Below are 26461 nucleotides of genomic sequence, written 5' to 3' on the forward strand. Positions count from 1 at the left end.
TGCTATGACTGTCTAAACCCTGTGCCTTTCAGTTTAGGTCCAATAAGGAGACAGATTAGACCACACAGTAACTTAGAAGAATAATGTGAAGAATGATTAGGCTGTGCTGGGAAAGTAATGACATGAAGGGGACGCTAACCAGAAGGATACTCTAGGAAGGACAAACTTGGAAGGGGGCCCCGTTCCCAAGACCGAGGTTCCAACTCAGTAAAGAAAGTGATTGCAGGTCATTGGATGGAGGAGGTCAGTGGGTTGCCTGGGCCAGAGCTGATCCTCAGTCACTGGGCAGGAGAAAAATCTTCCAGGCACAAGCAAGCTGTGGGCGGGGAGCAGGCATATAGAAGTTGTCAGGGTGCCTTCATGGGTTTGAGATCTGCGCATGCGCTATCTGTGCTAGGAGTGCCATTACTGAGGACCGCTTACTGTGGGCGTGCGCCTGGGGAAGTGTACCACCAGATGTCCTCACATATCCACACTGCTGCTCAACCATGAAGCAGGAGCAGGAAGAAACAAAACGCTGTGCACACCGGAACTGGGAAGCCCCTTCCTCCTTCAGTGTCTCTACAGTGCCCTCTACTGCCAAACCTGAACATTGTGCTCACTGTAAAAGAAAAATACTTACAGACCATACATAGGTCATATAGATCATAGACCATGTTCCGAGTGAACCTAGAGCTGAGAGGCAATAAATAGATAACTGGCACAGGATGTGACTGCCTAAAACCCTGAGCTTTGCACTTGTGTGGCTCATAATTGAGAAAGAAAGAAAAAAGCAGCCCCTGACATACAGGAACTGAGGTAGCGCTCACAGGTAAGCCTCTGTATTATTGCCAACTGACCGGATGCTCACACCTAAGCCATGTTCTCCTAAAGAACATAAACATCCACTTGAAGCAAGGTCACTGTGCAACTTTCAAAATACCAAACATCCTCCTTTCTCGCTAAATTAGTTACTGCCACTCCACTTTGTTACCAGTCACAACTTTATCCCCATTTTAGTCTGCCCTCCTTGTAAATCAGGTTTATTGAGATTCCTTGTCATAGAATTGTTCCTATTTCTGACAGCATCCAATCCAAAGCAAGTTTCCACTTCCTTAGATTGTCCCCAAAGTTATCGAAACGAACACCAAACCCTTTAATAGGTCTCTCTAAACCCTCTAAGACATCCACAGTTGTCCAGGGTATGTGTTCTCCCTCCTTGCAATGAGTAATAAACTTAACTGTTCAAATACAGGTGCGTTCTTGGGGGTTTTGACTGAAGAGAGTTGACAGAATAAATGAGCACTCAGGATTTCTTAACCAAAAGAATATTTGGAATATTTCCTCAAAAGCTTAAAGTATCCAGAAGTTCAAGATGTGTGAGAGATTGGAGGAAGAACATCCCTCGACTTTAAATTATTTAAGGACTACTAAGTAGTTTTCTTCTCCTGTTTAGTGTTCTAAAAATAATTTCTTAAAACCTAGATTATAGTTTAGTTTAATGTTTTTTTCTTTTTTTTTTCTTTGTTTTTTATTTTATTTTTTTTTTAAGAAGCTAGTTGAGTCAGAAACATTGACCTTTTGTTAAGGGAATGATAGTCTTAGAATACTAATCTTTAATTAATAGCACCCTTCCCCAAATAAACCTTGATATTAGTTTATTTCTGTAAGTGTTTTCATGTCAACAAAACTCCATAGGAACCCAGGGTAAAACGAATAGCAATTTTTAAGAGTTAGCAAATATAAATAAGAACAGTCAAGTTATTTTTATAACAACCCATCTACGTAGGACATACTGAATATTTTGAGTATAGTCAAATTGTAAAACACTTAACTGAGTGCAAATAAAGTTTTTCTTGCTCTTAATTTTCTGTGAGCCCTGTTCTCCTTAGACTTCAGGAGTGACACATGGAATACATCTTCCTGATGGGGAAGCTTCGCACTTTCATTCTCTAGTCATTTCCACAAAGCTGCGGAAACTTCCCAAGAATCCTTCCCGACTCTGAAGGGCCTTGGGAAACTTGTATTCCCTTCCACCATTAAAATCTCTACATTTTTAATATATAAGAGGAAAAAAAGTGTTCGAATATTAGAATGTAATACTTGTTTCTAAGCACTGGTTCTGATCCTTATAAGGTCTACTAATACATAGTTAGAATGAGTCACTTGTTAACAGTTTTCTGTAATGAAAAATACCCATGACTTAGTAAATGGATATTTGATTTTTCTTTATAATGTGCCTGGTCATGCACATAATTAACTGAATATGTGACTGTCCAAGAATAATGATTTTTGAGTATATATTTTCTTGTCCGAGTTGTTACCATTTTATCCTACTGAAAAATTAGTGGTTCTTTAATCTCATGTGGACACAATCTAATCAAGCCTATTTAAATTGTGGCTATCCAGCAAAATTATGTAGTCTTATTCCACTAATTCAATTATTTATTCAAAAATATTTTTGAACATCTGTTATATACCAGATACTGTGTTAAGTGCTGAGGTTACAAAAATTAAAAAGACTCTAACCCTTGATGGAAATCGATGTCCACACAAGAGAATCTTAACATTTCATTGAATTTGGTGGTGGTACAGTTACTTACTTGCATGCCTTCCTACTCCTTTTTTGTGTGTTTTGGTAAGACTGTTGCAATAAGAGGAGAAAAATTATAATATTCAGTAGCATCAGTAAATTTTGATACACACTGGGTATGAACTAGGCCCTTTGTGGGGAAAATGAGATTAGAAGAATACCACTCTGCCCTGAGGGAGCCCTCAGTGGCAGAGAGAGCCCATGGGGCAAATGCCTTAATGAAGTCCCGTCCCACTGGAGATGGGAGAGCTACTGTTAGTTTTGACTCTACCACAGTTTCTAAACCTAGAGCATTCAACAGATTTTAGAGGTTTCAAGTCAGCTTCCATCCCTAACCCTACCCACATGATGTAAGATCTTTGTCTCCTAAAGCTCAAGCTTGTGCTGGTCACTCGCAGAGTAATAATTGGTGATTAATCTTCTGATCTCCTCTACCTCTCTAACACTCCACCTCCACAGAGTACCAGCCCTTATCAACCCGAATTCTTCTCTGAGCCTGCGCTGATCTAATGTTATTTGTTTGTGTCTGTCTGTCTGTCTCCTCTTGTTCCTGTGTCATCACCTCAGGTCAGCTCTTTGGGTTCATATGACTGACCCCCACCCCTCAGGCCATCTGGTATTTGTTTTTTAGAAGTATTCCTGTAAACAGATTTTCACCTAAAATTTAAGTCTTAATAATGAATCAGATAAGAAAAATAGCACACTTGGGCTATGGATAGCTGATGATTCATCATCAAAATCCTGTTGAAGACTGTTAAAGGTAATCATTTTCAAATCATAAAACAACATAGGAAAAATTTTTAAAGGGAAAATATTCTGTTTTTGCTCAATTTAAGTGTCCTTTGAGTTGATGTGAACCAAGTAGCATCTGATCATTTTCCTTAACCTTTCAAAGAAGACTTACCCAAATTCTTACTTCCTCAGATTTTCCTGTATTTGTGCACAGTGAATTCTGTGAGAAATAATTTCAATTCTACACTATCCCTTCTCCTAATCTCAAATCCAAAAAAAATCCTGAAAACCAAACACTCTTTTTGTAACTCATTTATTGGCAAAACCAGACCTGAACCAAAGTGGCCTATTTAAATTCTTTGGTCCTCTACCCTACTGGGACATCCACATGGTTTGCTGCAGAAATATTAATGTGTTTGATTACAGGGTGCTGCCCTTGATATTTCATGTGTATGGTATATGCACAATATTATTATTTTTTAATTTAAAAAATCTGAATTCCGAAACACGTCTGCCTCCAAGGGATTATAGATGTCTGTATAGAGCATTTATGGCATAGCGGTTTAAGAGGGTACTGTATTTGTATTTGAGGTGATGAATGTTAACTAATTACAGTAATCATGTTGCAATACATATGTATCGGATCATCATGTTGTACACATGAAACTAATACAGTGTTTTATATATATATATCAATTATATCAATAAAACGGTGGGGGAGGGTGGTAGGGCCCTGTAATATTGTAGATAGTTTTTAGTTTTGATAAATTAGTTCAAGTAAACAAAACACAATTTTTAAAAAGAAGACCTTAATTTTCTGCTTTCACTTTATTCCTAGATTTAATAGGTCTATAGTTGAGGGTTAAATATAGGAAGTATAACTATGAATGCATATATCTATTGATTTCTTGTACCGACAAAATGAAGGCTAACATAATCAGGATAACTATAGATTATAGCCATGATCATAGATACGAGGAAAAAAAGAGCCTCTGAATTAGGGATTGTATAGCTATGCATATATACAAAAAATGATCATTAGTGATATTCTTGTACATTTTTTAAGGGGAGAAGTGCCTAGAGCAATTTTATTAATTCTCGTTTCCTCCACATTTTAACGGACTGTAAATTCGCATACCAGTGATTTCAGAAGCAATGAATCTGATGACGTTTCCCACCCACCCGGGGAACCTTAAAACCGTTCAAGTCAAACTGTTTAACTCTTTAATTAAAGTGGGATGGAACTGACCTAGTTTCTGAATGGTCCTAAAGAATGAGTTTATTTATTAACACGAGAGGTTTTTTTTTTTTTTTTCTTTCTGGAAATTGATATTTTCAAGCTTAATGCAGTGATTATGTTTTTACTTGGAATCTTCCCCTCCGTTTTTCCTTATTCTGTGCAGATTATCAACGCCTGATGACTGTGGCAGAAGGCATCACCACACTTTTGTTCCCATTTCAATGGCAGCATGTTTATGTGCCCATCCTCCCTGCATCTCTGCTACATTTTCTTGATGCTCCTGTCCCTTATCTGATGGGCCTACAGTCAAAAGAAGGAACTGACCGTTCTAAACTAGAACTTCCTCAAGAGGTAAAACTTATAATGAATGATGAAGCATTTGCTGTTTGTTGATTCAGGTCAGGGCTACTTCCATTATGTAGCATTGTCTGTGTCCAGACTGTGTCTCTGACTGTTCTGAATTTCCCAAGTAGGTCTGGCGCAGAGCCTGAGCCATAGAATGCAGATCCTGACTCCTGATTACTGTGGCATAGTCATTAATTAAATATGGTTCAAAACAGGACAATGGCACATTTTCACAGCTCTAAATTTGTGAAGATATAAACAATAGTAGTATTATCTAGTTGCTTTATTCTAATAGTATTTCTTTTCCCTATATATGTTATAAATTTTGTTTTTGAACGATACTGCCCAATTTTAACATCCTTTAAAATCATTGCATTAATTGAGGTGAATTTGATTCTTGACCTCCATCGAATGGAAAGTAACATCTTTCAGCAAGCTAGGGATAATGGAAATATCAAATACTTTAGTATTCTTTGTTTTCAGACCTAAGGCTAGTTATCAACTTCTTCTAAATGTCACCTTGTCTAGGTGGTTGAGACAAAAATTTTAACCCCTAGTTTTTAGGCCACCTTAAAGTTACTATGCTTTCAGTGTGTTGTATTTTCAAATGTCTAAAAAGAAAATAAATAGGAATTCTCAAAAGCATTCAAGTCTAACTCTGAGCCGTTGTTAATGGTATTCAGAATTGCAGTGTAAAACGCTTGAAATGAAATATTGATGAGAGTGCCATGGCCTATTAAAACACATAAAATAGATAATTACATTATATTATTAGCTATTAGCACCTTTCTTAATAAAATCTTTCATATTGTGCTTCACTTTATTTCTTATTTCCCATAGAGATTCTCATTTTAATAAGTAAATTTAAAATAACACACTAAGCCACAGCCATTATACCCAGTAATGATTCCTGTAATCATCCATTGCTTACTTTATTCCAATGAATGTTTCTCTACCAAAATTAACATTTTTGTTCAGAGGAAAATAGCTTGATTCTGATCATATAAAATAAACAAACCGTCTTGCTCTTTTTGAGTTCTCTGCTTTGGCCTCTCTATTATATCTTTCCTCGGTTACCTGAACTCTCTTATTTTCTGTTTTATTGATTCGAACAAGTAGATTCTTTAAATTTTCTAGGAAGAAGAAACAGACTAGCCAAATGCATTTTGTTTTAGACACTTAGTGACATGTTTCAGTTTCTTAAGTATCTGGCCTATTTGTTAATGTTGATCAAATGATATTTTATAAGATAATTTGTATAGATGTATAAATATTACTTTTCATTTTTGCATGAGTAATAATTGTTGAGAATTTTTAAATACCACCTTGATGTATTTGTAGTTAGGAAATTTTTCTATCTCTGACTCAAGATAAACTTAATAATTCTTACAATAATATCTGCGATTCTCATTTTTCACTCATTAAATCAACACTATTTAATAAACATACATACTCATCTATTTATAGAGTAGAATAACATGAAGTAACCTGAACCAGCTGTCAAAATAGCAGTGATTCTGTATAGAAAGTATAAATTAGTACATGACTGTTTTAGAAGAATATGTTAACCGTATGTCTTTGCTTTTGTTTCATTTTACAATGAGATGAAATAATCTACTTCACATAATTTGGGGGAGGAAGTAGGTATAAAAATAGCCTTTAAAAGTGATTTAAATACAGCCACTAGTAATACTCATCACCCCCCTTTGTTCCCTGAAAACTGTAAAATAAAATAATAGCTAAAAATAATGACAGGGCTTCCTAGAATAGCTGTGAAAATGATATTTACGAAATGATTATTTTAAGAAGGTACAATTTTAGTTGGTAGCTAACTAATGTAACTACACAGACTTATAATTAACCACCCACTCACTTTCCCCATGATTCCTAAATGATAGGCACAGGTAGCCATTTGTTGTATTGTTTCTTGGCGGGGAGCGGTGAGGGAGTGGGGGAATAATGGTGGAAGGTATAGCTCCAAGGATCAATTGCAGAGAATCGTGCCTCACTTTCTACCATTCTTACTCATCTTTGTAGTAAATGGTGGACAAAAAATCAAGAGACAACTGAAATTGAATTGCTTTTGCCACTTTGTTTTTGCTATATCTTGTCTTGAGATTCTATGGGGTTGTTTTAAATGTTATGCTCTGGCTTACTCTTATGCCAGCTTAAACTTTAGCCTTTGAGAAACCAGATCCCTTACTTGACATGGAGAGAGCTGCCCTGGCCTTACATTTCTGGATACTTCCTCCTCCTGCCTCCATTTTTGGAGGTCCACAAAATGACCATCTCCTTGAGCCTTATTCATTCATTCAGCAAATAGTCGTTTCATATTCTACTAGTGTAGGAGACATTGAAAGACATCAAGATAAGTAAAAGGTGATTTCTACTTTTTAAAATAAGTCATTTATCAATATTGACACAGGCTGAAAATATATTTTAGTAAGAGGAATGAATAAACTTAGAAGATACACAGAGGAAATCAAAATGCCTTTAAGACAGGGGCATAAGAATGTTTCATGGCAGAAGTGTCTTTTTTCTCTTTTGTGTGAATATTTGTTGTTTTTCATTGGAAGTAATTACAAATCATGAAGGCTTCTGGGTATTGTTGATCAGTAAAATTGTAGAAATATTTAGTCCTAAAACAATATAAGATTGAGATGGCAAGTATATTTTTTGTTGTGCACTAATACTTATTGAGCTCTTCTTGTAGAATTTTTTTTTATTTAATGCTATTATAAGTGAGAATGGCATCAGAATACTCTGTTGTATGGAGTCCATATGTGTTTTAGAAAACAGCTTTTTGGCTTTTATTCAGTAAATTTTTATAACACAAATTCACATTGCCTATTTCTACTTTGTGATCTTCAAAGCCCCAACTTGGGCCTTTCTCAGCAGACACAGGAGGGTCCGAGAGGCTTGTGGGAACATGAAGACAGGCCAGTAGCCGTGGTGCTGGAACACCCACCTTGCCACACACTTCAGCTCAACAGTGATTACATGAGTATAACGAGCTTTAAAGTTTCCCCAAATGTATCGTTTTTCCTTTTCATAGGAGAAGGCGGGGAATAGAAAAGGATAGCAGGAAGGCATTACTGAAGGAGACAGTACAAAATGTAAGTGGTGGGAGGTTGCCGTTTAACATTTAGATTAGCAAATTAGTGGATTTTTTTCCTCTTTCATTTTTAAAGATATTGAATCATCCATTTGAGTTCTGGTAACCTACTTTCTCCCTTTAAGCTTTTTAGTATATCCTGCCTTGTAGCAACTGTAGAAACATAAAGATATGGATTTAAAGAAAGCTGTAGGCAGCACTACTGTCTTCGGCAATGTGACTTCCGCTCTTTGTTTATGGAAAACTGTTGACATTGAAGATGAGGAAAAATGCATTAAAAATTCCCACCAGGCTCTTTGAGGATGTGTATTTGGGACAGGTGTCAGGAAGTCACTTACCTTCTTGGGCCTCAGTTTCTTCATCTGCAGAATTAAATGGGTTGGATTCAAAGGTTACTTCAGGTTTGAAGAAATCGTTGTTGGTTCTGTTTTTGTATGGAAGAATATCTTGAGTTTTTATTGAGCTTGACTTGGAACTTTGCTGCACTTCTCGCTCTCAGCATCTAACATGCAGAGAAGGGATCAAAAGAGAAAAAGAGAGATCCAACTGTTTTCTCCCCTCTTTTCACCTTACCATGGCGTTCCGAATCAGAGGGCAGTGTGGATTCTCTCCTTGCTGACGGAGGTGTGTGTGTGTGGGGAGGGCAGACATGAGGTAAACCTCCTATTCTGTTTGTCGACTCCCACCCCGTACCCTGTGTTCAGGCCCTCAGGTTGCCAGGATCAGTTTTACATGATGGGCTTCACTTTTGCACCCCCCTCCCACCTACCCACCCAGGAGCAGAGTTTTACTTTACACTGACAGCCCGGTTCCGATGAAGGGGGTCTGAACAGTAAAAGTAAAATACTGCTTTGGGGTCTACTATAATCAAGTACCTGAGGGACAAGTACCTGAAGGATAATCAAAATTTTATGCAGGTACTGGGCCCTTGAATTTTCCCTATCTACTTGAAAAATATTTAAGTCTTTTTATTCAAAATCTAGAGTATAAGCAAACTCCAAAAAACATTTTCTTTGATTTCTGTCTCCTCTTTTCCTCAACTCAAAACTATCTCCTGAGTCAGATTCTTAATTATCCAAGGGTTAATCAAGGATATTTCTGCAAGGATAACCTCCACCACCTCTCTGTGCCTCCTGCTGTTGGTCTAATGACTTCGGAAATGGTTTTGTTGTCCAAGAGGTTGAAGCTAATTTTGGATAAAGTGAAAATTTATGGATTTTCTGTGAAGTGGATTGCTCTTCACCAATTTCATCCCATTTGGGGGGTACTACAGCTGCTAAGTTTTAGCAATTATTATTAATTCTAAATTACAAATGGCATAGAGCAGTGGAGTGGCATAGAAAGTTTAAGCTTATTCAGTGAGAACTGTACCCAGTGCCTTCCATTTGTAAGGTACTATCAGTCTATGCACCTTCACCCATACGGGAATGCTTAATGAATGCCATATATTACAGAATCATGCCCTGACTATAATAAAATGATGAGACACAGAGAAAATTACATATTTGTATTAAATATGGTATAAAATACTCACTTGGGGAGAAATGCTGGCAATAGAGATTTATTTTTAAAGAATAAAAAATTCTTAACCTTGAGAAGGTTCACATAAGAGACAGCATAATCTATGATTTTGTTTCTAATAGCAAGAATATTTTAGAACATAAAATGCCTTTATTTTAAAACCTTTATATTTCTTTTTTCTCTTTCAGGCTAATTTGTGTTTTGTGGATATTGACAACCATTTCATCGAGTTGCCTGAAGAATTTCCACAGTTCCCCAATAAAGTGGATTTTATCCAAGAACTCTCTGAAGTTCTTCTTCAATTTGGGATCCCTCCTGAAGGCAGCCTAGATTGCAGTGAGAGTGCCACCAAACTGAAGAATCTGGTTCTGAAAGATTTGGTCAATGACAAGAAGAATGGCAATGTCTCCGCTAACAGCATCAGTATGTACGAGTTACTCAAGGGCAACGAAACCATAGCTCGTCTCCAGGCTCTGGCCAAGCGGACCGGTGTGACTGTGGAAAAAATGGACCTCTCTGCCTCTCTGGGTGAAAAAGAAAAGGATTTGAAACTGCATTGTGAAGAGGCAGAACTGAGGGACTACCAGCTCAATGTACAGCTCCGAGAGGTCTTTGCTAACCGCTTTACACAGATGTTTGCAGATTATGAGGCGTTTGTGATTCAGACTGCCCAGGACATGGAGTCCTGGCTGACCAACCGGGAGCAGATGCAGAACTTTGACAAAGTAAAAAGAACCATAGTTTTCTTTTCCATGGTTCTTAGTGGGCTATGTCACTTGGTTTTGTTAACTTCCTTTTAAACAGAGATTTCCTCTCTCCCTTTCCGTTAATAACTTTTCTTTACCAGGATTTTACACTAGATATAATGATTTCACAAGAAAACAAATCAACTAGCTCATCCAGCTGGTCATTGAATTGTGTATTAAATTGCCTTTAATCTCATTTTAAATATTTCTATATGTTGAAAATTCTTGAATTATAGGAACTAAAATCTCACAGTTTTTTCAAATCCGTTACTACTATCTGACCTAAGAGTTTCATTTACTCTTATTTAAGGATGAAGTCTAGCTAAATAAGTACTTTTCCTTTTCTAATAAATCTTTATTTTTATATATTTTTCTTCAACCTATAATGAAGTCACAAGTTGTCCATGTAAAGGTAACAAACAGTTTAGTTTCAGAAGCCACATTTTTATCTCATTCCAGGATTAAGAGAGAGAAAGAGAATGAGTTAAGTTTCATGACTGTAGGTCTAAGGCTCTGTTCCACTTTGGGGGAAGAAGTGACAGAAAATAACACCAGCTTTTAGTTGCCTGGCTGATGTTGACGCTTCTTTCTAAGGTTACAATAGAATATTCTTCTGCCAGTTTTTCTTGACATACATACTAGATTCGCCCCCCCACCACCACCCCGCCCAGACAAAAGCACTTAGGGATGAGCGTTAACTCTTTTGGGTCACCAGGGTATATAGTTCAGTCCCCTGCCTTTGGCCTCTGTGATTGCTGAGGCATGATAGTACTATCAGAATGAATTACGACTTTTCACTAAATGGTATCTTTTAGTGAAAGGCTTGTACATTTTAAGGGGGCTGTGTCACTTGGTTTTGTTAACTTCCTTTTAAACAGAGATTTCCTCTCTCCCTTTCCGTTAATAACTTTTCTTTACCAGGATTTTACACTAGATATAATGATTTCACAGGAAAACAAATGCTCCACAGTCTTGGAGCATCTGGCAAATAAATATAAATTAAAAAATTCTGTAAAGGTAGGTAGTATAAAAAGTTATTTTCTGATTTCATCAGATATTTTTTTTCAGATGGAGGATATAAACCATATTGAACAGTTAAGTTCCGGTACACTTTATGTTTGAGAAAAATTCTTTAATAAATTAAGAATTCTTCATTTCTCCAAATGTATTCCTGCTCTTAGGTTCCTTTCTCATTAAGCTTAACTGTTTTTCCACATTTTTTCCTGTCCAGCTTAGAACCTCTCTGTGTACGCTCTTGATTTATCCTTGGGGCAATTCAAATTCTTATCTAAATTGAGCACTGGTACTTTCTTCCTTCCTAATCTTTATGTAGCTTCAAACTATAAATGCAATCTTTTTATATAACCCCTAGAGAAGTGAAAGTTTCACGTTGGAATCTAGAAGGCTTGTAATCATCTCATTTTTCACTAGAAAGATTTATAGGACTATGACAGAGTAGTCAAGTCTTTGCTGACCCTAAATGTTGTTTACAAAGGTCTGAATATCAAAAGCCAGGCATTTTGCCCATTTAGGAAAAACTTTTTGCTCTATAAAAAGTAAACTTGATGTTTATCTGTAAAATACCCCTTGAAGAGGTGAACTGATTTCTAGAGACCATTGTGACTCTTTCTCTGCCTATTTAGATTTATGTAAATACATCTGAACTGCAGAGGCACTTAAATTGAGTAAGTGGTTTCCGTAAGGAAGTTTTTAAAAGGCTTCTGAAATTTCAGAATGAAAAATAAATATGCCAGGAAGAATGTAATGAGTATTAGGGAGAGTAACCTTATGTCACAACTTACCCTTCCACCTTTTCCATTCTATCTTCTGCCATACTGCATCTGCTCTAAAGAATGAAAAGTCAAGCTAACCCAGCAGCTGAAATAAATAGTAATTCATTTCCAGATTTCAGCTAGTACCAAACCGAGACTAGAATTCCTACACACACATAGACCTGAGGAACTGCATAAGATCAAAGAACATTTCGAATTAAAAACTTAACTGCAATTTACTGAACTGCTCCATGTAGGAGACAAGCTGATCATTAGCAGGAACGTGTGGCTGGTTGAACGTGTTTTCCAAAGGTTTGGCTTGCTTCAGATGGTTTTTGAAGCAATGCTGTTTTTAATTGTTAAGGCCCAGACTGTTCTGTCAGTACAGGTCTGGAAGGAGTTTTATCTTGAATTAACAGTCATCCGTCAGTGTCTATACCAGAGTTGGGGCCTAGAAAAACATCCATTTGAAGAAGAACAGAAAGATTGTACCCATAAACACAGACTCTATTGTTTTTATTTAACGTTATTACTTATGTGTATATCATTATCATATCAGTTAATCACCTCACTGCCTTATGTCTTGGAGGTATATTGCAAAGGTTAGTAACAGAGAGCAGAAGAAATTACAGCTCATTGGGGATGGGAGTCAAATTTAATGGTTAAGTGAAGAAGATGACTGATGATCGTGTAGCCGCTGATTCACCATCTTCCACTAATGATGCTCTCTTTTCTACATAATGGCCATGAGGAGCAGAGTGTAAATCAATTTTGAAAGGTAGGGTCAGTGATAAAGACCTAAGTGACCTAAATTCCATGAATTTAGAAGAAAGGATGGAAAAGTGAATTTTTAAGGATTTTTGAATTTCGGAGGTGTCAGTTTTGTATAAGATTAAAAAAATGACCTTAGCAACAAATAATCTTTGGATTTATCATACAGTATTGAGATGGTCTCTTTGCACTAATAATTTTTTAATTATCTCATTACAGGCTTCCTTTCTGTCTGACCAGCCTGAGCCATACCTGCCATTTCTCTCACGCTTCATTGAAACACAGATGTTTGCCACCTTTATTGATAATAAAATTATGTCTCAGTGGGAGGAGAAAGATTCTTTGCTTCGGGTCTTTGACTCTCGGATTGAGAAGATAAGACTGTATAATGTAAGGGCACCCACTTTGAGGACATCTATATATCAGAAATGCAGCACTTTAAAAGAAGCAGGTACATTTGCCATCCCTTTTCAAATTAACTTAAAATCCACCATTATTTGTTTTCATACGTTATTGGCCTTATAGACCACAAAATTAATTTTGAGTTTTAGACTTCATGGCTAATCTTTGTACTATATTAAGAGGTGCTTTCATTAGTTGTATTTCCTTGTTTCTGAGTTCATGTCCATCCCATTCCTACTTGATGTTCCCTTTCTCTTAGAGAAAGCAATAACAAATTGAATGAAGTGAAACCACAAAGTTGCTATGGTTTTGGTCTTATTCTACCTTGCTGATTATGTTTGTTGCCTTTTTACTTCTCACTTCTTTTCTCTTTATCCAGGAAAACATAAGTGTTAATTCAAAATAGTAAATCCGAGATGCTGCATGATTCACATAACTAAAACAGTATGTTTATTTTAGTGATGCCATTAATTATAATAGCTTCATTTATTGAAATTAAATCTCTGGATTCTTGCATTCAGATTAGAGGTTTCCCAAATCTGACACCAGTTTTTCTGTCAAAGAGAATTATGAGTCTTGGCTAGTCCTGTCTAGCAGTGTAATATATGCCACTAAAAAAAAAAAAAAAAAATCATATTAATAGTCAACGTTTACTGAGTATTTACTATGTAGTGGGCACTATATCAGGTCTTTTACATGCCTTCTTGCACTTGATCCTAATGCTGAGGCGGGTAGAGGCACATTTACATTTGTTTTATAACTGTCCTCATTTTACAGGTGAGAAAACTTAGTAAGTAACTTGCTTTGCATAGCTAGTAATCACTGAAGTCATGATTTGAACCTAGTTTTATTGATTCTAGACCCTGAAGCCTTACTACCATGTTAGCTGTTCATTCAATAAAGAAATCTGTAAAATGTACCAATCCACATGATTTTATACATTTATATGTGGTTCGCCAGATAAACTGATATTTCTCACCTGAGTGCCCCCTTCCCTCAAACACAGGAGCTATTTGGAAGCAGTTTTTCCTCCGGAGAAAAAGGAGACAGCAAATGTGGGGTTTCTTTGCTCCGCCTCTGTTGCTTGTCTTTCTCACTTTTTTAAATAGATCAAAGTCACAGGTCTTGCAAAGCTGTAGTTGAAGCATATTTAAGGAAAGAAGTATGTAAATGATGTCTTTTATGTAGCCTTAGCAGTCTCTCTGATAACTCGCTGGAACATCATCCTACTGTATTCTCACTTATGTAGCCTTAGCAGTCTCTCTGATAACTCGCTGGAACATCATCCTACTGTATTCTCACTTACGAGGGTAGATCCTTGGAGCCCTTCAGGAAGTGGCAGTTAGCTCTGTTTCTGGAACTTGAGGGAGTAGAATGAATGAAATTGTCTGTGCCTGCTCAGAGAATACTGTGACTTTCAGTGCTTAAATGGCCATATGAATAGTATAATGCTGATTTCATTCCTCCCTTCCTGACAGGGTTTTTATTTTTTTTAATGGAGCTAAGCACTGATTACTTTGTGTGCTTCCAGAAAATCTTTTCAATTAAAATAGATTTTCTCTCATCCTCTCAAAGAGTTTGATACTCCCACTATCTTGCCAGAAATTATATAATACTCTTGAAAATGTACCATTACAGATTTAACATATACGAAAATGAGATTCAGCCAAAGCAGTAGTCTCCCAGGAACTTAAATTTATCAAAGACTTTTCAAAGAAGTTAAAGGAGGCAGCTGGCTGTGTGAGTGTGCTGATCTCTCAAAGAGGGTGCAGTTATTTCTTTTATCAGGTCAGATTGTCTTTCCCCCACGTTCAACAAAAGATATAGAGGTTGGTATGTTGTTGTCAACATTGGATGTTTATTGTGTAACTTTTGTCATCTTGCTTTTGTTTTTGTTTTTCCTGTAACTAAAAAGAATTTTGATTTGCAGGTGAACTCTCTAGGCAGAGGCTATCTGCTGTTGACATTGTGGCACCAGAACCTCATGATTTCTGTGCAGAAAGGCAACAAGTTGATAGTAATGCAGAGTTTTCGTTTTCCTTACCAATCACAGAAAATAATATTGGCACAAAACCCTTGAAAGTATAACCACAGGCCCATGACTTCTCAAAGCAGGCATTTAATCATTTCTGAATGTTCAGTATTCACTTGTGATGTAATCATAGGAAAGTAACATTGCGTTGTGTCCCCTCTGGCAGTCTTAAATGTAAACCCAAGAATAATTTATTGTGAATTATGATTTTTATTTTTAAAAAGCTTCCTAACTAAAAGAGAGTAACTCAATATTAGATGGATTCCCCTGTCATTTTAAGTCCAGTGGAAAAACTGAAGCTATTTTTCCTTTCATAAAATAGAGGCATTCGTTGGCAGAGATGGAATTTTGTAGTATTTCATGGAACATAAAATTGGCAGGAACTTCAGAAAATTCCATGCTATAAATCTAAGCATTATGTTGTCTAAACCATCTGTTAATTGTGTTTTATAAATATTAGAAAGCATTGAGAATATAGATTGGGTTGTGGAGAACCAGGGAGCATCTTCGAAAATTAAATATCATTTCACATTAAAACATGGCATCCTTTTGCCCAGCATAGAATATATGGATTATATTTCAAGAGAAGTTACAAGTTACTCTTTAAAAACAAAATTAAATTCAAAAAAGTTTTGGATAAATTTTTATGGGTTATGAATAAAAATTAAGGAAGTTTAAATAGATATTTAACGTTAAGTCATAGAGGGTAACAGTGGCTTCTGCAGTGCTTACCTTAATACCATCATCAGACACAAACAGCTGGGTCGGGTGAAGCACTGAGCTCTCGTAACATGGTATTCAGCATGTTCTTTTGATAAGAGTAGTATGTGTCTTGGACAGACCCCTCCCGCACACCCCTCCCAAATATTTTTTAGACTTTGTGTAGGCAATAACAAGCAGTACTCAATCTTTTGGTATAAAAAGGGGAAAAAAAATTGATTCTATGAAATATTTATAAAAATACTTCTTTACTTCTCTCGAATCCCTAGATTAGCATTTCCCACAGTGTGTTCTATTTATCAGACAATCACAATCACTGCTTGTTCTCCTGTTTTAGTAATTTCTAGGCAAGGGATTGGAGACATAGTCTTGATTCTCAAATATTACATTTCTTCTCTAAAATTCAGTTGATAAAAACATTTAAGATTTTTTACCAGAGACATAGTTTACTGTTGCTTAGATTTTTGAGACATCCTTCTAACTTTAAATGGTTTAAAAAGAGATAATTCCTATCATTAACTTTGCCCTATTTTATTCTTCAGAAGGTCAGTTTCTTATCCTCTGGACATTTTCTAAATGCCTGCTTATTTTATTTTTCTCTGCATCTAATTTTCCTCTTGATCTAATAAACACTACTAAGTTACTTCTACTAATGAGAATGTGACTGTTACTAAAAATAATAAACTTCACACAGTTCCTTGTTTCTTCAAATGGAACCAGAAATATTTAATGGGTCTTTCTACAAAGAAGTAAAGTAATATAAGGCATCCGCTTGCTTTTTCTTTACCTTTACTTGGCTTTCAGGTCAAGGAAAATATTTTATTTGCCATCATTTTCCTTAACGTTGTATTTAGAGCCATATTCTCATTAACAATATTGAATTTCTCATTTAAAGGAAACTGTTTCAGTACCAAATTATAGATTTTTCAACTCCACTGCCCTACTTTTGACAAAGGCAGAAATATGAAAATTAATGACCCAGTATTTACTGTAAATTAACCTTTTAATAATTACATTATACTAATTTCTGAAGAGCTTTTGTAAAAATTTATTTCAGAGTGTCAGACTGAGTTCCTTGTTGGTGCATGAGTAGAAGAAGCATTTATTTTTTAAGGCTTAGCCATGAAATGTCTCTAAGTCATTATAAATTTAATTCATAGCCCAGTCAATTGAGCAGCGGCTGACGAAAATGGATCACACTGCAATCCACCCACATCTACTTGATATGAAAATTGGTCAAGGCAAATATGAGCAAGGGTTCTTCCCAAAGTTACAGTCCGATGTCTTGGCAACAGGACCAACTAATAACAAGTAAGCATGTTCTTTACTTGAGTGGTTGGTTGAGGAATGAATGAAGTGTGCAGTGCTCTGCAGTTCTAATGGAGTAATGCTTAACTATTAAACATCTCATCAATCTGTTGCTTTATTCAAAGGCAAAATTAATCATTTTGAAATATGGTTTGATACTCTGAGTATATGACTTTTAATTCCATCATGTAAGAAATTTCAAAGATGAGAGATAATTTTTTTTTAGGTAATGTGCCTTTGAGAATAGGTTCACTTTAAATGACTGTGTTTAAGTATGGTGCTAATACTGTCTAATGGAATTAGCAAAGTTTTACTTTCATTATCTGTATTAGTTCACTATCTATATTAGTTTCCTAGTAACAAAGTACTACAAACTCGGTGACTTAAACCAACAGAAATTTATTCTGTCACAGTTTTGGAGGCTAGAAATCCAAAGTCAAGGTGCTAGCAAGGCCATGTTCCCTCTGAGGCCTCTAGGGGAGGATCCTGCCTCTAAGGGAGGATCCTTCCTCTCCTCTTTTAGCTTCTGGTAGCCCCAGGCATTCCTTGGAATCCGGTAGCACCCTCTGCCTTCACGAGGTGTCATCCCTCTGTGTCTGTGTCCAAATTTCCCTCTTCTGGTAAGGACACCAGTCACGTTGCATTAGGGCTCACTCTAATGACCTTTTTAAAACTTGATTATATCTGCAAAGCCCCTATTTCCAAATGAAGTCCCATTCACAGGTATTAGGGTTAAAACTTCAACATGTCTTTTTTGGGGGACACAATTCATGTTTATAAAATATCCTGATTGTTTGAATCACTTTGATACAGGTAGACTATTAATGTTAATAGTTTTATTTGCTTTTGGATAGCATTAGATTACTCATTCATTCATTTGGCAAATATTTATGGAACCCTTATTATAACGTGAGGCACTGTCTTGTTCACTGGAAGTCTAGCAATGAACAGAACAACAGAAATCCCAGCTTTCAAATAGGAGGAAACAAATATAAATTTAATATGTAAAATAAGTAACCTGTCAGATAGTGATAAGATTGGCGATAAAAAATAAAGCAGGGAAGGTAAGTAAGGAGTGCTCAGGAGGGGAGGTTTCGATTTTAAAATCTTACTGGCATATTTTCTTGCTATTAATCTTATATATGAACTCAGGGTTTCCCATTTCCACACACAGCCCCAAGTATTACATTTTCAGTTTTCCCAGAAAGAAAAAAGATCTCAAAAGTAATCACAGGATAAAGAGATTTATAACCATGCCTATATAACTGTTAGAGAGAATTTAATATACTGCTTGTAAGGCAAAAGCAAATAAGCAATCTTCAGTGATTCAGCAAATGTGACTATCTTTGGTAAAATTATGCTTAGTAAATGAAGTTTAATAATGCAAAGAATGAATTACTTAACTTGACCAGGAATGTGTGGACTTCATAGTAATTTTCTCAAGCAGGTGCTTATTTCTCTGTTTTGAAAATAAAATTAAATAGGGCATTTTGTCCCACAGAGCGTATAGTGAGATGCTAGTTATATTATGTAAGTCAATATTTATCCTTTTCTTTACTTAAAGCCTTTTACACTTTTGCCTGCCAAGGGAAATGTTCTCTCCTTTATATTATACTCCTTCCCTTTGTTATATAAATTCATTATCTGACATTTATGTTCTATTTCAGATTATTATTATGTATTTGAACCACCCTACCCAGTAGCCCTAATTTTTTAAATCCCTGAACAAATGCCACTGCCTCACACTGACTTTTCTGGATACAGGGCTATTTCCAAGGCCTCTAGGCCAAAAATCTATACCTAGGCCTTTATACATTTTTTCATTGTTGTTGTCACTTGTATTTTACCCTTTCCCTTTATTTATTATGTAAGTTTATCATCTGGTGTTTCTGTTCTGCTCCAGAGTTGTTAAAGAAAAAAAATATTCATGACATTTGTTGAAGATAATAAGACAGACTTTATTCAAGGGAGGCCATGTGATAGGTATAGGGACCACCACAGTGGCGTTTTGCAGTGGGAAAAAGAGATTGGACTTAACATGGAGTTAACAGCTACAGCATGGGCAAGTAGAAATTTATAGTGAAGGAGCAGAACAGAGGTCAATAGATGGAAAATTACTAAGAGGAACTATTAAGGGTAAGGAGGGAGTCTGGCTAAACTGACCTAACCAGGATTCTTGTTGAAGGCAGGGCAGAGTGAGTAGGCATCCCCTGGGGCTGGGGAAGGATGAGGAACTGGATCAGGTAAGAGTGATCATCTGAGAATTGGGGGTGAGGTGGGGAGTCCTTCTAAACTGACTTAGCAGGGTTCTTGCTATAACTGGACTTTACAAGGAAGTGCGCAGTTAGATCTAGGAGAAGGTTCAGGAACCTGACTAAAGTCCGGCCAAGCAGAAACTCTTTGTCAGGGTCCTACAGTTACCCCAATTTTCTCTGTATCTTTTTTACAGTCTCACATTGACCCTGCACCTTCAGGACATTTCCAAGGGTTCCACTTCCAAGGGCTATCACTAGATCTTTGCACATTTTTTTTTCTTGATATAAACCTGTTCCTTTAAAAAAAAAAAAACTATTAAGAAAGGCTACCCTCCTTGGTACCATATTTATAATTATTCAATGTTCCTCTAGCAGACTGAAATGAGATGATTCAGAAGCTTGAAACCAAAGGCATGCATAAATTATTTTAAAAGAAACAAAAACAGCATTCTCATTTTAAGCTTTTTGTAGATTGGATACTTTATTAATAAAAAAGTTAAAAATAATAAATTATCAGTATGCAATATGACTTTTCCTGAATGATAAAAATATAAATTCATTTTTTATATTGTGTATAATTATGTGCTGTCAAGGATATATACTCGAGTAAATATTCCTAGAATAGTGCAATGAAAACATAGTCAAGACCTGGGAAATTAAAAAAAATAGTTCGATATAAAATGTTCATTTGAAATTTTAGAATAGTGGAAAGTGATGGGGTAAAACCACCCAGAATACCATCCCCATGAGATGTTAACATTTGGTAGTGTTTTTTCATTGCATGGATCTTGATGCGTGTGCCTGTTCACACTTTTTTTTTTTCTTTACAAAATTAGAATATTGTTTATACAGTGCCGCATCTTGCTTTTTCATTCATTATTGTATCAGAAGCACTCTCCCACATTATTTTTAGAAACTTCATTTTTTTTAATGATTCTATTTCATTGTATTAACACCTCTTACTGTTGCACATAGGTTGTTTTGAGCACATTTACTTAATTGTAAGTAACTGTTGGTTGTAAAATCTGCTTATTAACTCAAAAGCTTTTTGGAAAAATCATGTATTTAGCATATTTTTGGAGTGAAAGATACATCCTGATTTCAGGAACATTTAAAAGCCAAAATGAGTGTTGAAATAAAGGAAACAGAATTTGTTACTGCTTATATGCAGATGGAAATCTGTAAACTGAAATGTTAGACTGTATCTCTGATTATTTATTTAAGGTGTATTTATAGAAGGGGCAGGTGATGTAGTATACTCTGCCAATAAAATGGCTGACAGACATGATAAGAATTTATAATAGGATTTTATAGACTATAGGGATAAGTAAGAATAACACACTGTGGTAGGTATTACAGTTGGGGAGTACAAGAAGGGTAACTATGTAGATTTTGATGAAACATAGAACATGTCCTGTGTGCCTTCTGAGCTATCTGAAAGATGAATAGAGAAGTTAAGAGAAAACTTTAGGGACAAAGTCTCAAAGGTGAGAGAGCTTATCCCATTAGAAACACTGAGATAGTTGAAAATAGGTGGAGTTTTAAGGTAGAAGGTGTGATCAGCTCTACTAAATGTAGCAGAGAGTTTGAGCAAGCTATTAATTGAATGAATTAATAGCCATTGCATATGGCAGGTAGAGATATTAGTGGCTTCATTGAGAGGATTTCATGGGAAGAGGATAATTTGAGATGAACTAAAGATCCAAAGGCAAATCAGTAGAGAGCTTACATCTAAACGTTTCTCTTTAAGCATTTCTACATGAGAAGATTTAAGAAAGAGATTTAAACATAACTATAGAGGGTCGAGAGGGGTAAGCATGGTTGTAAGCTGAAAGGAAATATTTAGTTTGGAGAGAAAAATTGGAGTGACAGCATTGGAGTGACTGATGGAGCAGGCTGAAGAAGGTTAGAGAGAATTGGTTAGGGACACAGATGGAAGAAATGGTTTTGAGCTAAGGCCAGTGTATTTTATACTTAAGGATTAGAAGAAAGGTGAGGTGTCTGTGTGTATGTATCATTAAATAAAGGACAGGTACAAGGAGGCAAGGTAGGTTATCAGTTGAGTGGAGACACTTGAGAGTAAACCGAAAGATGGAATAGTCTTTGACAAGATTGGGGGAGAGTTGATAAACGGTAGGTAAAGTGGTTCATGGGTAGTCATGAGTGAAATAAAGAACTAATATACAAGGATATAAGATAAGGGAAGTTAGAAGGTAGTATTCATCCAGATTTTGGAGCTCTGTTGGACAGGTAAGACGGAAAGGAGGGGACATTACAGGGGACATACTATGCATTTTTTAACCTCAGCTTTAAAAAAGTCTTGATTGTGCTGGTTGCACAACTTTGTGAATATACTACACACCATTGAATTCCATGCATCAAATGGATGATTTATGGTGTTTAAATTATATCTCAAAAAAGCCGTTATATATTTTAAAAAAAGAAAAATAAATGTCGCCAGTCTTTCGTTTTGAACAGTTCATTCTTTCTGTTTTAAAGGTAAGTGACCACGTTTTGGGGGTTTGGTGGTTTTCACCTACACCCTCTGTTTCTTTCAGTCGCTGGGTAAGTCGGAGCGCCACCGCCCAGCGCAGGAAAGACCGCCTGCGCCAGCATTCTGAGCACGTTGGACTGGACAACGACCTGAGGGAGGTATGTGGGCCGCCTTCCTGGGGTGCCTCATACAGGAGCCAGAACGAGGCTCACTCAGCCCAGCAGGTGTCATTGCCCAGGTTCTTTCCCATTCTTTTGAAAAAACAGGTTTAGTTGTATTCTAAAATCATAATCCTTTTGTACTGCCTTATAGCAGAAAACACCCTTTCTTCCTTTTCCTCACCCCCATTTTTGTAATTTCAGAACATCTGAAATAAGGCTCTAAAACAAGTCTCCGTGTGTAGCACATGTACAAGGCTAAGTTTAAAATACACTTTTGGTCAGTATGTCTTCTGTAGGGAAAAATATTTTCAGAAGTGTGGGCATTTCAAAGTTTCAAGCATAATTTAAACTTAGTAAGTAGAGATGTATTTACCTGTGCTTTGTCCTTGGCTTGTTGACACCATTTTTGAATTTTTTAAAAATTATTTTTAAATTGAGATGCTACGCTTTATTTATACTACTTGAAAATAAAATCATAATTATGGATTTGAATAATATTAAATAAGTTGATTATTTCTTGTGATCAAAAGAAAAATCAGATCTGTTAACTATTTTCTAAACTCAAATGTGTAGAAATAAAGCACAAAGCATCATTCCAAATGTATACTGCTTTTTGTTGATGTGTTCATACAAATATGATTTTAAACATTTTCTTAAGAACTGAAGCATAACCTATCTGGTGCTTTTCTTTGTGTTACAGTATTTTCTTTCCCCTTTCTTTTGCTGTGACTTTATCATATGCATGCTTGTTTTGCTTGTCTCTTTCTCCCATATCCTCTTCTTTTTTTGCTTTTCTGTCATTGGCACTTCTCCGTCCTCTTAGCCTTCCGGGGAGCTTTCGGTCTGTCAGAACTCCATGGCATTCTGGGAGTGGGATCAGGGTCCACCTCCTCCTGCACGACTCCCCAAAAAATCCTTCTCTGAGTGCTGCCTGGTATGTTCTTTACCTGAAAGTGCTTTGCAGATGTTCTCGAACCTTGTCTTTGGTGTTCCTTGAATTACCCCACATGTGTGAGTGCACATAGACTTAGAATGCCTCACATCACCCTGTTGTGACATAAACTCTCAGCCTCTCCATTTTGCTCTCCACCTCCTTGCGTGTTTGGTACCTTTTCATGGTAGTGTGTGCTAGCACGAGTATGAGTAATTCTCTACCATTGGTAGGTAAAACTAATTATTCAAATCTCTAATCTGTGGGATTTGGGGTGAGGGAGCAGATTTAGCAAACTTTTTTTTTCCCCCAAAAGGAAATAAATATTCAAACTCCCTTTGATTTAAGCATTTTGCAGCAGTGATTCCTTTTCAGTCAGCTTTTCTTTGGCTAGGTTTTACCGCCACAACATTTTAATTTACCCTTTGTGGTCCGTATTTTACATGGTCAGAAAATCAGGTCATCAGTAGAATCTCAGTGCTAAGGGGAACACCTGAGGTCATCTTGTCCAACTGGACATGATTTATTGAAGTCTAAAACTTGTCTAAAGATAAATGGACACACAAAGGCAGAGCTGAGCCCACAGCCCAGGACTCCTGATTTCCAGGCCAGTATTCTCCCCAGTCACCTTGCATACCAAGTGACACTGAACAGCTGCTTACCTGAGGGCAAGAGTAACTTTGGACTATTGGCCATATTTTTCCCATTATGATATATTAGCGTAAATTAACTTTACAATGGTCTTCTCTTCACAAGCCAATGCCAGTTAGAAGAATAGAATGTTTATTAGAAAATTAAGGGAGAGCCTGTACTAAAGAGAGCAGTTAGTCTAGAGTTTATTGACTAATAGGATATATTTTCACAGGTAGTTCCTAGTGGTTTGTTGCTTTTGGCTTTGACAAAAGATGAACATGGTAGAAATCTCAGAAGAACTCTGAGATAACTTCCCTTTGCAGTAAAATGGACTTTATTATAAAAATATTCCTTACAAAAGGTTTCTCGTTCTTCTCCGTTTTCATCTTAAAATACACCGTTTCCTCCAGCTGCCTCAGTGAAAATCTTGTTTTTCTCATCACTCATTTACTGTAAAGGCACTGCTCTCTTTTTGCAATACGCAGAGGCAGCCTTACTGGCTATGAGGATGCCTGTACCACCTTCTGTATCCTTTCTGTGCATGTCGATGGAACGTTGCTCATTCTGTAGCTTCAGCAGAGATGATCAGGAGACTTTACAGGTGGTTCAGTGTTGGCTAATAACTGTCCCCGCCCCATGGGTATAGTGCTGGGTGCTCGGTAAACATGGCCACTCAAAGGACAGCCACAATCTAGTTTGTTTATGATTATAAAATTGAACATAAACTTTTAAACAGTGCTTAATTTATAATCTAACTATTGACTTTTAAAAATCTAATTATTCATATATTTCAGAGAAAAAGAAAATGCTAGAGACTCCTTCCTACCCTCTTGCCTGATGATGGTACTCACTCCTTTTCTTCCTTAGCCAACTTTGATACTTAACTTTTCTTTAGGATTGAGCCTTTCTCTCATTCTCATTTAGGATTGAGCCTTTCTCTCATTTCTCTCGTAGTCATTCTCTCAACATTTGCCCAAGTCCCAGAGACAATAACTGAGGCTGGAAGAGAAACAGAACCCTTTTAACATTCCCAAGTTAATATTTGTTTTTACCAACCTTTTATCTCTGATTCGTAATATTCCAAATAACATTCATACAACCTGAAATAATAGGAAGTGAAGGTATTATCATTCTCACATAAAATCCCTGCCTAATATATCTCAGGTTGGTTTTTCTGAAACTTTTCATTTCCTGCTTTTATTTATTTGAAAATGAACCTTCAGGATGGTTCAGTAGACCTTGTTACACTTTATTTCCCTGGTGGTGGTAGTTGTCTCTCATTCTCAATTTTCCTTCTTTCTTTGACTCTCTAAAAACGATTTAAAGCAGAAAGAAGTATACACAAGTGTTTGGGGCACTCAATGCTTGTAGAGTTGATTTTATTTTTAAATCTGTCCTTAAACTGATAGCACTGGAAAGGAAACTGATTATTTTATTAATGTAGCCTTTCATCAGGAGGGTTGGGAAGTAGCAGGTAAACAAATCAATGAGATTTTTTAAAAAAATTTGTACTAGATTTAATGGATTATTTTTCTTCCAAAGGAGAAATATATTGAATGTACAAAACTGTTTTATTTAAAGAATGCAAAGGATTTTACACATCTTCACTTATAATTTCAAATTCTCCCCTTAAGACAGTACGATTTCACATATGTGTCTGTGGGAGGATGCACTGGCTTGCAGTCTCTTCTCCCCAACAAACTGCTAGTTTTACTATATAATTTTGAGTAGTTATTCTCTAAATATGGTCCTAAGACACTGGGACTTTTGGAGGATTCTGCCTTGTGATCTTGATGCAAACAAAAGAAAGAGACAGTAAGTGTCCTACCCTAATCACCATAGTGATTTTTTTTCTGGAAATTCACTAACCAAAGCTCCAGAGCAGTGGACTGGATATCTGTGCTCTGAGCCATCACTGTGTCTGAAAGATATACCATGTTTCCACTTTCTCTTGAGTATGGAAGAAGGCAACTGAGGGATGTAGCAAACATGTCACAGAAAACAAGATACCTCCTGCATTTGGAGCACATGACTCCTGATTTTACTGTCCTGACTTGGATTAGAGCAAAGGGTTGGTTTAGGGAGCCCCGCCCAAGAGCTAGAAGTATGTAAAGCCTGTTAAATCTGTAGGGAGAGGAGTGAAGGAAACCAGTGATCTGAAAGTCACTGGGTGTACCTGCAGAATCCTGATTTGTAATCCAAACACCCCAATTTTTTCATCCTAACCATGATCCTGACTAATCACAATGCTGGGTATTCCCAATAAAAAGACTAAACTAGATGAACTTCCATCTCATTTTGAATGAGTTTCAACTTGCTGGGGTTTCTTCTGTCACCCTCATTTTCACAGCAGTTAACAAATTGGTGGCAGGTACAAATGTCCTCTGCCTTTGGAGCACTAAAACTTGTATTGCTGCACGTATGCACATATGGCCTTTTCACATCCTGTTCCTGCACTTGTTTGTCTAAGGTTAAGTTTGTCAGAAGAATATCTGATGTTTATGCATTAAAAATACTCTTTGATTTTTAGAAATATATGCAAGAGGCACGAAGTTTAGGAAAAAACCTGAGGCAACCCAAATTGTCAGACCTCTCTCCTGCAGTGATTGCACAGACCAACTGGAAATTTGTAGAAGGCTTGTTAAAAGAATGTAGAATGAAGGTACGTGTTACTCACCGACATGAGGAAACTGTGCATACGTGTTTGTTTG

General features: G+C 36.5%; 1 protein-coding gene across 6 annotated transcripts in view; it reads left to right on the forward strand.

Moving 5' to 3' along the window:
* Positions 1-26461, forward strand: part of DENND5B (DENN domain containing 5B) — a 135197-nt gene that overhangs the window by 73775 nt on the left and 34961 nt on the right. For 2 of the 6 annotated variants that reach the window (XM_016152058.2, XM_016152055.2), the window contains 8 exons: positions 4708-4895; positions 9714-10250; positions 13034-13265; positions 15147-15233; positions 17129-17279; positions 22090-22183; positions 23010-23120; positions 26281-26412. In XM_016152058.2, the coding sequence (XP_016007544.2) occupies positions 4708-4895; positions 9714-10250; positions 13034-13265; positions 15147-15233; positions 17129-17279; positions 22090-22183; positions 23010-23120; positions 26281-26412 (1532 nt within the window). The remainder of the gene's footprint in view (positions 1-4707; positions 4896-9713; positions 10251-13033; positions 13266-15146; positions 15234-17128; positions 17280-22089; positions 22184-23009; positions 23121-26280; positions 26413-26461) is intronic. The other 4 variants (XM_016152061.2, XM_016152060.2, XM_036236684.1 and 1 more) reach the window with 3 other exon arrangements.

The sequence above is a fragment of the Rousettus aegyptiacus genome, unplaced genomic scaffold (genome assembly GCF_014176215.1).
Source record: "Rousettus aegyptiacus isolate mRouAeg1 unplaced genomic scaffold, mRouAeg1.p scaffold_m13_p_2, whole genome shotgun sequence".
NCBI lineage: Eukaryota > Metazoa > Chordata > Mammalia > Chiroptera > Pteropodidae > Rousettus > Rousettus aegyptiacus.